Below are 16,117 nucleotides of genomic sequence, written 5' to 3'. Positions count from 1 at the left end.
TGTTAATTTGATTAATATGTGTCTTGGGGTGTTTCGCCTTGGGTTTATCCTGTTTGGGCCTCTCTGGGTTTCTTGGACTTGGGTGGCTATTTCCTTCCCCGTTTTAGGGAAGTTTTCAGCTATTATCTCCTCGAGTATTTTCTCATGGCCTTTCTTTTTGTCTTCTTCTTCTGGAACTCCTATGATTCGAATGTTGGGGCGTTTCACATTGTCCCAGAGGTCCCTGAGGTTGTCCTCATTTCTTTTGATCCTTTTTTCTTTTTTCCTCTCTTAAATTTCTATTAATGGGGGAATTTGTTGACAAATAAGTTATAGTTCATTTATTAAATGGAATACTGTGTAGTTATAAGACCAGTGAGATAAGTCTCTACATATAGATACAACAACTAAATTGTTAAAAGGTTAAAAATAAATAGTTAAGATGGATATGTATTATCAATAGATGCTATTTTTGTTTAAAGAAGAGAACATGAGAACATAGTACTTATTATATTTGCAGTGAGAAAGTCTAGTCAAGTTCATAAGAAATAAATCAAGAACAGTGGTTTCTAATGGGGAGTTGGTAGAAATGAAGGTATATATAGATTATGTTAATATTTTAATCATATTAATGTTAGTTATAGAAACAATTTTTTCAGGAACAAATTGTTTAAAAAACTGCAAACATTGAATGTAAAACGCACCTTTAAAATCTTGAGCTTTCAGGAATTGCATTATTAATGGAATTGGATTAAGTAGAATCAATGACTGGTTAGTTAAAATGAGTTACCTATTGGAGAATGATGGAACAGGACTAGGTTTAAGTACTTATCTACACAGTTTAAATAATTCCTATCAATGTGATTATGAAGTTAAATTCAGTAGTAAAAAGAAAAAAACACTTAAAGCATATACAGCTTGATAGTTAATAGAGAAAATTGATTAATAATATACATGTAGTTCATTGGCTCTCAAGTTGGACTGCCTAGGTTTGGATCTTCCCTTAGCCGTGTGTTTTCTGAGTGGTTTTAGAAACATCTTTGAATCTCAGTTTTTATCCCTATAAATGAATAAAATCATACCACTTCCCTCACTGACCTTTATCATTAAATATATATACTATATAATAAATATAAAGAGTTCACAGCATATTGCTACATGCTAATTTGAATAGTTAACCAAAAGGTTAATTATTTAAAGTGCAGTTTTGATAAGAGTGGACTACTTCTTCCTTATATCTTACATACCTGACACCAAATATAAATATGAAACACTAGTGGTATTCAAATAGAAATGAGATGTTTCTACTATAATCTAATCATCACTAGCATTTCAGGATTTGAAACAAAACACTATTAGTAGCAGGAAATAGGTGCCGTAATTAATATACCTAAAATCCTAAGAGAGATATCTTTAAAACTGCTCAAAAAGAAGATATCACCCAAAGTCAGCATCTCATTTGTGTGTGGGAGAATCATTCTATAGTGAAGTGAAATTGTGTCTGTGGAGGAAACTAAACTGAAGTTTAGGTGGGCTCATCTCTACTAGCACTGAGTTTTTGATTTCTGTAAGTACCTAGGACACAGCTTAGAATATAATTCATATACTTTGTTAGCTGAACTAGAGATAGGTTTGGCGTCTCTCATAAAAATTGAGAAGTCTGTTCCAAATAATAAATGTAGTTACTCCCACTGCTTGACGGTGGAACTTAAACCCCCTCTCCTTGAGTGAGGGATGGACTTACTGGCTAACTTCCAGAAAATAGTGAAATCTGATTGAATTTTTCACTATTGCATAAGATTAACATCACCAGTCATATGTCATTTTGATAGCATGTTCCCTGATGTGATATGATAAGGGCACTTCATTTCTGTGGTATTCTTCTAAGAAACAAAAAACCTCAGTCTAATTATAAGCCTCTCAGTTGAGTAACATTCTTCAGAATACTTGACCAGTACTCTTCAAAACTGTTAAAAGACATGAAACACAATGGATGAGAACCTAGTAAAGATCAGAAAGGTCTAAATGTACAGTGGTATTCTGGATTAGATACTGAACAGAAAAAAATAAGTCGTGATGAAATTTAAATAAAGTCTGTAGTTAATAATATTATACCTGTGTTCATTCTTAGTTTTGACATATGTACCATGATTAGGTATGTTAACATATGGGATAGCTGGGTAAGTAATATAAGGAACCTCTCTGTAGTATCCTTTCAACTTTTCTGTAAATCTTAAGAATTTTCAAAATAAAGACACAGAAAATTGAGTAACCTTCTCTTTGATATGTGCTTGAATAGAAAGCCAAACTGGTTCTTCTTGAAGATGGCTTAATTACAGGGACAGAATCTGACAAATGGTTCAACTAGATGATCAAAATGCCCAATGTTATACCATAGTAAGACTATGACAATTTTAGCTTAAAATTTTTAAAGCACATGTTACTGGATATTTACTGTGGAAATAAAAGTTTCTCAACCAAGTATGTTTGTCTAATGTCTTAAACTTCAAACACTGTTGCTTCTGGATGAATTCTAAAAGATAGTTTCACTCAAAAGTACACTATCGGTAGTTAAATGAAACAAAATGCTGTTAGTTGTTCATTCTAGCAATTGCCTGTTATGTGTTGACAGTTGTTTACCTAATAGCTTCTTTCTTTTTTGGACTAGTTGAAATTAGTCCAGTTTATTGTCTGTTAGTAAAAAGTACTGGTGCAGATTCTGGGAATACAGCAGTTAAAAGAATTAAAAAAAAAAAAAAATGCTTTCTTCTCATCTACTCTAAACTCCAAGCTTGGCTCTCTTCTACCAAAATGTTGGCTTTTGTAGGTACTTGGGTAGGTATAAATGAGTCTTGATGTTCTGCTGGAGTACCAGTAGACTAAAAATGCCAATCTGTGAGGGTTTTTTCTCTTCCATGGTACTGATCAAACAGCTAATGAAGTATGTTAGCAGCCTAAGTTAAAGACTAAAAAGCAGCAAATCTTGATCTCAGTGATCTCTGCCTTCCATTCTCTCTCCTCTCCTCTGTCTTCCCCTTCCAAGGCATATTAACTTTGACTTCTGTGTAAGTTACCATCAGAATGGCAAGAGGTACCTGAAATGATGGGATGAATTTTCCTTGTCCTTGAACTTGTGGAAGTAAAAGGATATTGGAGTGCTAGGATGCTGGCTTCAGGACCTCCACCATGATAAGTTACGTACTTCAGATCAGTGTGCTTAGAGGGATCTTTCCCTTACAACAACCGCAGGGACTTCGTATAAAATTCACACCAGGGGGATCTGAGTGCAACATTGTGAAAACAGGAGATAACAACTCATTTGAAGGGGCATAAAAGACGGACACAAGAGATAAGAGAGAATCAAGTTATGTACTCAATGAAATAGAACTAGTGTGGAAGCTCTGATGGAATCTTTCAACTTTATTTTTTGGAAGTGCATCTGAAATTCAAGTAGACTACCAAAGGTGACATTCTGCCTCTTTAAATTATTATTTTTCTGTATTCACCCAAATTAGTAAACTGAAGATCTCAAAGCATGGACCAAAAACATAAAATGAGAGAAAATATAAAGGCATAGGAGACTTACCAGGACTGCTAAGAATAATTGGAGAAGAAACAAGATGGGCAAAAAAGATATCCTGAAACACTTTGTACCACTAAAAACTTAAATATGTTGAGGAAAATATAACAGAATTCCTTTCAGATGTGTAGCTCAGTACACAAAAGTAAGGAACATTTTCTCATGTGCCATATCAAACATAATAGGAGTTATAATTCTTAAGAAGCAAGATCATATTGAAACAAGCTATTTAGCTTTTAAACAAATAACAAAAATAACTTCTGGAAATGAAAAGGTACTAACTTTAAAACTCCATGGACATGTTAAACAGATTATATGTAACTTAAGAAAGAATTGGTGAACTAGAAGAAATACGTGTAAGGAGTACCTAGAAACAAAGATGACAAATAGGAAAGGAGGTTAAGTATGTGTAGAAAGAATGAAAGATTTCATAGAATAAAATACCTAGGAATAAGTTTAACCAAGGAAATTGAAAGATCTATATACTGAAAACTATGACATTGATAAGGAAAAAATAAAAATTGAAGAAGACACAGACAAAGGTAAAGATATACCATGCTCATGGTTTGGAAGAATCAGTTTTGTTAAAATGCACATACTACCCAAAGTGATCTACAGATTGAATGCAATTGCTATCAAAATGACAATGGCATTTTCTTACAGAAATAGACATACAATTCTAAAATGTTTATGGAACCACAGAAGACACTGAATAGCCGAAGCAGTCTTGAGAAAGAGCAAAGCTGAAGGCATCACATTTCCTGATTTTAGATTATAACCCAAACTTACACAGTTTTCAAAACCATATGGTCTTAGCAGAAACACAGACACATAAGTCAATGGAACAAAATAGTCCAGACGTAAACTGACACACATGACCACTACTTCTTGACAAAGGAGCCAAGACATAACAATGAGAAAAAAATACTATCTGCAATAAATGATGGGAAAACTGGACCAAGTTCAATTCACTTCAGTCACTCACTTGTGTCTGACTCTTTGCAACCCCATAGACTGCAGCACGCCAGGCCTCCCTGTCCATCACTAACTCCCAAAGTTTACTCAAACCCATGTCCATTGAGTCAGTGATGCCATCCAAGCATCTCATCCTCTATCATCCCCTTCTCCTCCTGCCTGCCTTCCGTCTTTCCCAACCTCAGAGTCTTTTTCAAATAAGTCAACTCTTTGCATCAGGTGGCCAAAGTATTGGAGTTTCAGCTTCAACATCAGTCCTTCCAGTGAATTTCCAGGACTGATTTCCTTTAGGATTGACTGGTTTTATCTCCTTGCAGTCCAAGGGACTCGCAAGAGTCTTCTCCAACACCAAAGTTCAAAAGCATCAATTCTTTGGCGCTCAGCTTTCTTTATAGTTCAACTCTCACATTCATACATGACTACTGGAAAAACCATAGCCTTGACTAGACAGACGTTTGTTGGCAAAGTAATGTCTCTGCTTTTTAATATGCTGTCTAGGTTGGTCATAACTTTCCTTCCATGGAGTAGGTGTCTTTTAATTTCATGGCTTCAGTCACCATCTGCAGTGATTTTGGAGCCCCCCAAAATAAAATCAGACACTATCTCCACTGTTCCCCCATCTATTTGCCATGAAGTGATGGGACTGGATACCATGATCTTAGTTTTCTGAATGTTGAGCTTTAAGCCAACTTTTTCACTCTCCTCTTTCACTTTCATCAAGAGGCTCTTTAGTTCTTCTTCACTTTCTGCCATAAGGATGGTGTCATCTGCATATCTGAGGTTATTAATATTTTTCCCGGCAATCTTGATTCCAGCTTGTGCTTCCTCCAGCCCAGCGTTTCTGATGATGTACTCCACATGTAAGTTAAATAAGCAGGGTGACAATATACGCCCTTGACATACTCCTTTTCCTATTTGGAACCAGTTCGTTGTTCCATGTCCAGTTCTAACTGTTGCTTCTTGACCTGCGTACAGATTTCTCAAGAGGCAGGTCAGGTGGTCTGGTATGCCCATCTCTCTCAGAATTTTCCACAGTTTATTGTGATCCACACAGTCAAAGGCTTTGGCGTAGTCAATAAAACAGAAATACATGTTTTTCTGTAACTCTCTTGCTTTTTTGATGATCCAGCGGATGTTGACTTTTTGATCTCTGGTTCCTCTGCCCTTTCTAAAACCAGCTTGAACATCTGGAAGCTCACGGTTCATGTATTGCTGAAGCCTGGCTTGGAGAATTTTGAGCATTATTTACTAGCATGTGAGATGAGTGCAATTGTGTGGTAGTTTGAGCATTCTTTGGCTTTGCCTTTCTTTGGTATTGGAATGAAAACTGACCTTTTCCAGTCCTGTGGCCACTGCTGAGTTTTCCACATTTGCTGGCATATTGAATGCAGCATTTTCACAGCATCATCTTTTAGGATTTGAAATAGCTCAACTGGAATTCCATCACCTCCAATAGCTTTGTTCATAGCGATGCTTCCTAAGGCCCACTTGACTTCACATTCCAGGATGTCTGGCTCTAGGTGAGTGATCACACCATCGTGATTATCTGGGTCATGAAAATCTTTTTTGTACAGTTCTTCTGTGTATTTTTGCCACCTCTTCTTAATATCCTCTGCTTCTGTTAGGTCCATACCATTTCTGTCCTTTATTGAGCCCATCTTTGCATGAAGTGTTCCCTTGGTATCTCTCATTTTCTTGAAGAGATCTCTAGTCTTTCCCATTCTGTTGTTTTCCTCTATTTCTTTGCATTGATCACTAAGGAAGGCTTTCTTTTCTCTCCTTGCTATTCTTTGGAACTCTGCATTCAAGTGGGTATATCTTTCCTTTTCTCCTTTGCTTTTCACTTCTCTTCTTTTCACAGCTGTTTTTAAGGCCTCCTCAGACAGGCATTTAGCTTTTTTGCATTTTTTTTTCTTGGTGATGGTCTTGATCAACACCCTCTTCCAACAACACAGGAGAAGACTCTACACATAGACATCACCAAATGGCCAACACCAAAATCAGGTTGATTATTTTCTTTGCAGACTGAGATGGAGAAGCTCTGTACAGTCAGCAAAAACAAGACCAGAAACTGATTGTGGCTCAGGTCATGAACTCCTTATTGCCAAATTCAGACTTAAATGGAAGAAAGTAGGGAAAACCACTAGACCATTCAGTTATGACCTCAATCAAATCCCTTATGATTGATTATACAGTGAACGTGAGAAATCATTTTAAGGGACTAGATCTGATAGACAGAGTGCCTGATGAACTATGGGCAGAGGTTTGTGTAAACTGGACAACCAATTGCCAAAGTATGAAACTGCAATTCTGTCTTACACATTAGATAAAAATTAACTCAAAATGAAAAAAAAAATTAACTCAAGATGGATTAAAGACTTGAGCATTACACCAGAAAACATAGGAGGTAAGCTCCTTGAAGTCAGTCTTGGCAGTGGTTTTACGGATTTGACAACAAAAGCAAAAATAAACAATTACAGCAACCTAACAAATTTCTGTCCAGCAAAGTAAATTCAACAATATGAAAAAGAAACCTACTGAATGGGAGGAATGTTTGCAAATCATATCACTGATAAGATATTAATATATAAAATATATAAAGACTTCATAAACTTAGGAGCAAATAATCCAATTTAGAAATAGAAGATGTGAATAGACATTTTTCCAAGGAAGACATACAACAGTACAAGAAAATGTGCTCAATATTCCTAATGCAAATCTAAGCCATACCTGTTAGAATGACTGTTATCAAAAAGGTAAGAGGTACAAAGAAAACAATCCATGTCCACTGTTGGTGTGAATATAAATCGGTGCATCCACTATGGAAAACTTTATGGAGATTCTTCAAGAAATTAAAAGTAGAACTACCATATGGTCCAGTGATGTCACTTTTGGGAATCTATATCCAATGGGATTAAAATCAGAATCTCAAAGAGATTTCTGTACCCTCATGTTCATTACAGCATTCTTTGCAAATAGCCAGAACATGGAAACAATCTAACTGTTCATCTGTGGATGAATAGATAAAGAAAACGTGGACAGTTAGGTTGTAGATTTCCCTGTTCTTTTATTTATAAAGTGTAATATTACCCAGGCATAAAAATAAGGCTATCCTGGCATATGGCACAACTTTGATGGATCTTGAGGGCTCTATGCTAAGTGAAATAAGTCAGACAGAGAAAGACAAATACTCTGCCATCTCACTCGTATGTGGAATCTGTAGAAACCAAACTCATAGAAATAAACAGATGGGGCACTTCCCACAGCCTGCAGGGTAGAGACTAGGAGAAATGAGTGGATGAGGTCAAAAGGTACAAGCTTCCAGTTGTAAGATAAATGAGGTCTGGGGATGAAGTGTACCATATGGTCACTATAGTTAACAATATTGTATTGTATATTTGAAGGTTTCTAAGAGAATCGATTTCACCACAAGAAAATGTTTTCATCACAAGGTTTGTGAAGTAAATTAATGAAGTAAATAGCACACTTCTAAATAACCTCTGGGTATAAAAAGAAATCACAATGAAAAATAGAAGATAATTTGGTTTGAATAGAAGCAGAGCCACAATGCAATCCTCATGCATTGCTGATGGGAAAGTAAAGTTCTCCAGTCACATTCCAAGAGGGGTTTCTAATTTCTTAAAAAATGTAGCGTGTATCATACAACCTGAAGTCTATTTCCGTCTTAAAGTTAAGCATGTTCCCTGAATATATACCCTAGTGAAAACTCTCTGAACTGAATGCATAGAGTTGGGTCTTCCGTTAGCTGTCCTGTGGGAAACAGAATCCTGTGATTTCCAGGGCCAGTGCGCCCACTTTGTGCCTGAAATGATGAATGCCGTGTTTGGCTTTATGTTGACTGCTGTGCAGCAGCATTTATTGGTGAGTACTGTTTAAAAGGAGACTGCGAGAGGAAGCTGTCTCATCTCTTCCCTGGTGTAAACACAGTATTCGTCAAGTCCCCCAGGAGCTGGAGTCAAGCCCCTGTGTAAGCACTCACACTGTAGGAGGCAATCAGGAGAGCGTGCGTTTCTCCAGTAGCTGAAATTGTGTGTCACAGTTAAGAGGCTGCCCTAACGTTCAGATAGCCTCATTCAACCAGTTCTGTGTGTCAAAAGATATATCGAGGGATATATATTGGCATTTCTGTTTTCCTGACCAGGAACAAATGAAAGTGCCTGACTTCCTTTCCTTAGGTGTGGCTTGAGTTGGAAGAGACCAAAGTCTTCCCCTTGGTAATCCTGTAACATCCATCTGTCCTGACATATACATAGCCGTTAGGCACTTGCCCTAGCTGCCTCTTGGGTTTAGGTAATTCTGCTGTTTTCCCTTCTGGGCTGAGGAGGATTGGGTGAGGGGAACAGCTGTCCCGCCTCTTTTGTGTTGTGTACTGTGGAGGAGAGGATTTCCAGGTGAGTGGTGTCCAGATAAATGGTTCGTTATTTGATTTCTATATTGATTAAGATGGCGAAAGCTCCTGTTAACAGACAGTGAAGTTTTAGTAACTTAGCACACTAGTAGTTTCTTTTTTATTAACTTAAGAGCCAAGTGGGTATCCTCGGTAGGTGATTTCTTCAAGCGATGCTCCTTTCATCTGGTACCTCTTCGTCCTTATTGTAAAGCTTCTGTGTTGCTTCTATGGGGAAGAGTTTTTTTCTGTGGGCTAGACCTAAAAATGACCCACAGACTTTCTGCTCAAATTCCATTGACTAGAACTCAGTCTAGTGGCCACATGTAGCTGCAATAGAGACTAGAATTACAGCAGCTCTGGGCTCAGGAAAAAAGGAACGAAAGTTTGGTGATTATCTAGTCAGTTTATGTTATAGTTGCCAAATCCAAACAACAAGGAAAATCAATGTAAGAAATGAGATACTGAGGGTTTAGAGCCAAAAAGATCCAGATCCAGACCTGTAAGAAAGTGATGTGAATGAGAGGTGAGTAGTAATTCCCTGGGCTCAAGCTAAGTGTTCCAGGAGGTCTCTAATAAAGCTGTGCTGCAGTCCATGGGGTTGCAAAGAGTTGGACAGCACTTAGCAACTGAGCAACAACAAAAATTCTAGGTATGGGTTTGTTGGGGGAGCAGTTAAATGAGCCAACAGTTAAATGAGCCACAAATACAGGCAGTAATGAATTTCCTTTACTGCTGCCAAATTATTTGCTTTGTATTCATTTTTAACCATAATTTAAAAATTTTGTTATTAAAGTTTTACATAGATTTTGGACAGAAAGGTTTTGAAAAATCTGTGCTCTGTATGTTAAACCAATAATTTAGCATAATAAAATAACTCATAAATAGTTATTAGAAAGTTGAAAATTACAGCTGTCAACATTTATATAATATTTTGTAATTTGTATACCTAACATTTCAGTTTGTGCAGATGATTTGAGAAGTGTTTAAATAGTAGTCTTGGTAATTTAGAAGGCAGCTATGCTATAAACTGTCATTTGTTTTAGAAGATGAAAGTTAGTAAACATAACTACTTCTGTAATTCTGTATCTGCTTATAGATTTTACTACTTATCATAAAGTCATATGGTTAGAAAATCCAGTGTGTTTAATAGTATTATGTTTTTCCCCCTTTTTCTTCAGAAGAAAAGTTGAAATCATGCATACCCACAGCCTTTTCACTCTTCTTGGAGAAAGGCTGATGTTGCATACAAACACTGTGACTGTCACCACATACAACACCCTTTATGAGGTAAAACTTTTTAAATGTGTGATGAGAATTTTAAACGTATGCAGTGGAAACTCTATGTGATTGAAGTAGTAGTTGGTCATCTAAAAAGGTAGTAATTCTTAAAAAATAATGAACACATAGTTACATTTTTAAAACTTTGTTTTAAAGGAAAGTTAATTTATGAAATTAAGAGGTCAGCAGAACATACTACAGTGCTGGAAGACACTTGGGGAAGGTCAATCTAACAAGAACAATCTTAAGATTCTCATCCTGGTTTTACAGCAGTGCCCTGTTTACAACAGATTGTGCCCTATCTCATCTGCAGCTAAAGAATAAAGGATTCTGATTAGAGAGAAGGCTGCCTACAAATTAGTAGGCAGCTTCTTGGAACTTATGCACAGAACTTAAACCATTTGAATCTGTTTTGTGCTTAAATCAAAGAGCTTTGATCAAATGCATAATCTGCCATATCTTTACATATTTGTTGGTAGCAATTTGTATTAAAGAAATCACAAGTGCAAATAAAAAGTCATTTATTATTTAAAAAAAAAACTTTGTTTTAAAACATATCCATGTACAATTACTTGCCAGTCTTCCTATGTTGTGCCTAGGCCTTTTCTTTGAGTATTTAAACAACAAAGTGTTTGTTTCAATAAAAGTATGAGCGTGAAGACAGGGTTGCTTGTGCCCTATATTTATTATTTTAATAACAGTAGGTTATTTTTAATTTTCAGTCAGTATCTTTTTGATACACATTTATAGTATACTTAAGTAAATGTTCTATCTTCTTTCTTGTTTTTTTTTAAGTCTGAGCAGAAATGTAAGAAAAATGCCACTGCTGGATGTCATGATCTTTTTCTGATCTGAAAGGCCATCCCTGTCTCTTGATTATTTTACTCTCCATCCCCAACTTTTATAAGTAGCTATGTATAACTAAGCTCTCAAGTAACTTGTATAGTTTCCTCAAAGTTTTCTATATTACTTTAGGTTGAGCTATTTAAAAAGTTTCATTCAAAACTCAGTGTGCTAACCTAAATCATGAAATTAAGTCATAATATAAAGTGATATCATTATTAAATATAATTTCATTGGGTTTTTTTAATATATGCAAGAAAAGAGGTAAACACAGGGTATAGCCTAAAATACAGTGAAAAATCATATATCCGTAATTTCTGTATGATTATTCATTCTTCAGTGTGACAGATGTTTGTTGACTATGGGCAGTGTGTTAGGCACTTTGCTAATTGCTGGGAATGTAGCAGTGAAAAGGGTGTATAGAAATCCTGGACTCATAGAGCTTGGGTGCTAGTAGAAAAGTCAGTAAATGTTTTAGAATTCTGTCTTTCCTTTATATGGTCAACATTGGTAATTTCTTCTTACTTAAAAGAAGTTTAACAAAAAAACTCATTGGGGGACTTCCCTGGTGGTCCAGTGGTTAGGAATCGCCTTACAATGCCAGGGACATGGGTTTGATCCCTGGTCCTAGAAGATCCCACACACCTTGGAGTAACTAAGCCCATGCTCCACAGCTACTGAGCCTACACTCCAGGGCCTGTGGGCTGCAACTCCTAAAGTCTGGGCACCTACAGCCCGTGCTCTGTAACAAAAGAAGCACTGGAATGAGAAGCCCGGGCACCACAATGAAGAGTAGCCCCTGCTTACCACAACTAGAGAAAGTCCACATGCAGCAACAAACAACCAGCGTGGCCAAAGATAAATAAATTAATTAAAACTTAAAAAAAAAAACCTCATTGGTTAATGACAATGAGCCACATTTTTTATAAAGATTTTTTCTTTATTGTTCTTCATTTGAAGTTGGCATCCAGGCTCAGACATTATTTTCTTATTTACTGATTTTCTAAGTTTTTTTTTTTTAATGACAAAATAACAGTCAAGTGTTTATGGTCCCCAATTTAAATGTTTTAAAGATGTGCACTGAAAAGTGATTTCAAACAGAATTTGTTCTTGGAATTCCTAGTGAATCTTTCCTTCTATAGCTACTGGCTTTAGTTTTGTCTGTATCTGTAACAAACAAAATTTGAAGACTGTAGAATTAAAAGAGTTTAGAAGTATGTGGAATTTACTGGAAGACCCTTTAAAAGATATATTTCTTTTGATATGAAAAAATAGACATTTTTTGCAGATTCTTTGTATATCTATAATTTGCAATTATGAATTTATTTTCTAAATTCAATTCAAATTCTGTCTTTTAGATTTTGACAGAGCAAGTATGTACTCAAGTTGTACACAAACCACATCCAGAGCCAGATTCTACAGTGAAAATTCAGAATCCAAGTGAGCAAAGAGCAATTCTTTAATGCAGTAGTAACATGGTAACATGTGAAACTAAATCAAAACTTTTCCTAACCACCTGAGTCGGTATGGCATTTATAGTTTAACTTACAACATTTACAACTCACCAATCATGCTAAGCATTTAGTTGAAAATCAGTAAAGACTATTGGAGCAGAAAATATGATGCAGTTATAAATCTTTACTGTAACCTTTATTTGTTTTCAGTGATTCTTAAAGTGGTGGCAACTTTGTTGAAAAACTCTACACCAAGTGCAGAACTCATGGAAGTCCGTCGTTTATTTTTATCTGATATGATAAAACTTTTCAGTAACAGCCGAGAAAATAGAAGGTGAGTAGTTTAAATGCTATACCAAAGCTTTATCCCATAACTAATCTTATTTTCTCTCCATTATTTTCAGTCTCTTGCAAAGAAAAAATTTACATAACCTATATTGCTAATGCTTTTAATCATTAGAAAAGGCATTTATGTCTCTTTGATATAGTTTGCTTACTTTCATTTATTTTTATATAATTTTATTTAACTTTATGGGTAATATGTTTTAATAGTATATATGAATATACATACCTCAAACCCCTTATTTAAAATGTACAATTCCTTTTCCTGGTCATTGTCTACCACCAACAGTACTTTAAATGAAATTATGTTGGATTGGCTCAGATCATCTATGCTTTTCTTAAGGTGGTCTGATAACTGATTCTTGTCATGTAGTTTTAAATTGGTTGGCTAGGACATGGGGTACAGTTTGGAACCATGGTTGCTGCATGAGTCTTAAATTTAACAAATATTGATTGACTCTCTGCCATATATAAAGCACTGTGCCGCACAGGTTGTCTTGGTGTATGTATATCTTATTTGGTACAGTTTAGTGGGAAAGATAACAGTGAAATGATGATTAATTTATAATATGGTAAGTGCATTGTGAGTGCTACATGTGATGAGGGAGTAGGGAAACAGTAACTAATCTAATTGGAAGAGTTGGGAAAGCAATTTTAAATTATAATATGGATTTATCTAGGTAGAAAAATGGAGAAAGTCATTCCAGGTTAGAATATTAAATGTGCAGAATAACTGTATACCTTGGTTACCTAAGTCAGATCATATTTTCGCTATTTATCTTAAATAGTAAATTCTAATATAATCTAAGAATTTTTAATGAGTTTCTCCCCCCCCCCCCCCACCGCCCCCTGACAAGATGCTTATTGCAGTGTTCAGTGTGGCAAGATTGGATGTTTTCTCTTGGCTATATCAATCCTAAAAATTCTGAGGAACAGAAGATCACAGAGATGGTTTACAATATCTTCCGGATTCTTTTGTATCATGCCATAAAATATGAATGGGGAGGCTGGAGAGTCTGGGTGGATACACTCTCAATAGCCCATTCCAAGGTAACAAGGGATTTAACATTTTACATCATCAGGGTTTCAGCTGTGTATTAGATGTCTGTAAACACTCTCTTGGTGCCATCTTGTGGGCATCTTGCATTATGGCTGATTCCTTTATCGCAATTTTCTTTCTGTTCTGTTTCTGTTTTTCACTGTATTTTAGGGGTCCTGTTATAATTAAATTTTGCACTCTAGATATGACCCGCACATATGTTTTATAGGATATCTGGGAACTTATGTCTGAGTCTTTTAACTCAAACATCTGTATTGGGTCTTCTAAGAATGTTTCATGAAATAGAGTATGATATATACTTTTTAAGCCTTTCTAAATTGGAAATTGTTTTTATTTCTAAGTGAATAATAAATAGATTTAAAGTACTTAAGTTTAGTATTGTTCTTAATTGCATTATCTTTATTTTTAATCCTAAGAATCAATGTTTGTTTATATTTTAAATATTGTCTGATTTGGGGGGAAAGGAAGTAGTGAATTAAAATTAGAAAATGTACATATTAGAGTACAGAAGTTCAGTTAAGATTTCTCATCATGTGGTGGTGTTACAGGAAAAGCATAGGTGTCAGAAGTTGGCTTTTGATCCAATCTCTGCCACAGTTCAATTTTGTGGCATTCAGTTCAGTTCAGTCACTCAGTCGTGTCCAACTCTTTGCCACCCCATGAATCGCAGCACACCAGGCCTCCCTGTCCATCACAAACTCCCGGAGTTTACTCAAACTCAAGTCCATCGAGTCAGTGATGCCATCTAGCCATTTCATCTTCTGTCGTCCCCTTCTCCTCCTGCCCCCAATCCCTCCCAGCATCAGGGTCTTTTCCAGTGAGTCAGCCTTTCGCATGAGGTGGCCAAAGTACTAGAGTTTCAGCTTCAGCATCAGTCCTTCCAATGAACACCCAGGACTGATCTCCTTTAGGATGGACTGGTTGGATCTCCTTGCAGTCCAAGGGACTCTCAAGAGTCTTCTCCAACACCACAGTTCAAAAGCATCAGTTTTTCAGTGATCAGCTTTCTTTACAGTCCAACTCTCACATCCATACATGACCACTGGAAAAACCACAGCCATTAGGAAAGTAATTTAATCCCTTTGCACAATGATTATTAGGCTTTGTTGGCTGTGCATCCTCTGATGCAACTACTCAACTCTGTCATGCATTGTGAAAATAGCCATAGACAATATGTAAAGTTTGAACATGGCTGTATTCCAAACAGGACATAAGCTGATTTGATCCATGGGCCATAGTTTGCTAAGCCCTGCTTTGGGGACTTGATTTTTTTTCTGTAAAATAAAGGGGTTTTATATTAAGGTAATCCTCAAAGCAAGAGCTCAACCTTAAATTCTATTATACTGTCATTTTAAATATAAATTAACATCATATGTGTCTATAGGATTTTAAACATCAAAAATTTTAAAGACCTTTATTTCTGTTATAAATTTATATTGTATAATATATCAGCACCTCATTTTCATCATTGCATTAATAAGTTTGCTTTAGTGTTTTATGGGAAAACTCATTGCAAGTCTTTGTGTGAGAAATATATATATCTAGCTACACTGTGTACTGATTATTCCTAAACAAGACTATGTAAAGTAACAAATTAAAGTAAAGATACAATGTTTTAACATTTTATAACTATATATTTGTAAATATGTGTTATTTTTTTGACCTCACTGGTTGCAATAGACAAACTTTTTTTTTTTTTTTTAATATACGGTGAATACTGATGTAGTAATAGTCCTTTGGGGATTCCCTGATGGCTCAGACAGTAAAGAATCTGCCTGCAGTGAAGGAGACCTGGGTTTGATCCCTGGGTGGGAAAGATCCCCTGGAGAAGGAAATGGCAACACACTCCAGTGTCCTTGCCTGGGAAACCCCATGGACAGGGGACTTCAGTCCATGGGGCTGCAAAGAGTCGGACATGACTGAGTGACTAATACACACACACGCACACACACACACGCCATGGTACTTTGGATATTGTGTATTATTAGCCAACTCTGATTTAGCTCAAATAAATGAAATATGGAGGAGTTCAGCTGGCATATTAACTGGGGTAACATTGAAATACTTCACTTAAAGATACCATTTTATTTAAATCTTTAATGCTAGTTGGCCTGTGTTGACAAATCATATAGTAAGTCATATATGACTATTTTGATGATATTCTGATTACTTGATGAAGTTAAGCCGTTGTCTTA

At 36.0% G+C, this 16,117-nt stretch overlaps 1 protein-coding gene across 10 annotated transcripts in view; it reads left to right on the top strand.

The window, feature by feature from the left end:
* NBEA (neurobeachin) overlaps positions 1-16,117 on the top strand; it is a 646,246-nt gene that overhangs the window by 188,298 nt on the left and 441,831 nt on the right. For all 10 annotated transcript variants that reach the window (XM_043891765.1, XM_043891767.1, XM_043891768.1 and 7 more), the window contains 4 exons: positions 10,124-10,232; positions 12,425-12,506; positions 12,731-12,854; positions 13,720-13,912. In XM_043891765.1, the coding sequence (XP_043747700.1) occupies positions 10,124-10,232; positions 12,425-12,506; positions 12,731-12,854; positions 13,720-13,912 (508 nt within the window). The remainder of the gene's footprint in view (positions 1-10,123; positions 10,233-12,424; positions 12,507-12,730; positions 12,855-13,719; positions 13,913-16,117) is intronic.

The sequence above is a fragment of the Cervus elaphus genome, chromosome 30 (assembly GCF_910594005.1).
Source record: "Cervus elaphus chromosome 30, mCerEla1.1, whole genome shotgun sequence".
Lineage (NCBI taxonomy): Eukaryota > Metazoa > Chordata > Mammalia > Artiodactyla > Cervidae > Cervus > Cervus elaphus.
The sequence above is the reverse complement of the archived record's forward strand: the minus strand, read 5'-3'. Positions and strand labels throughout refer to the sequence as shown.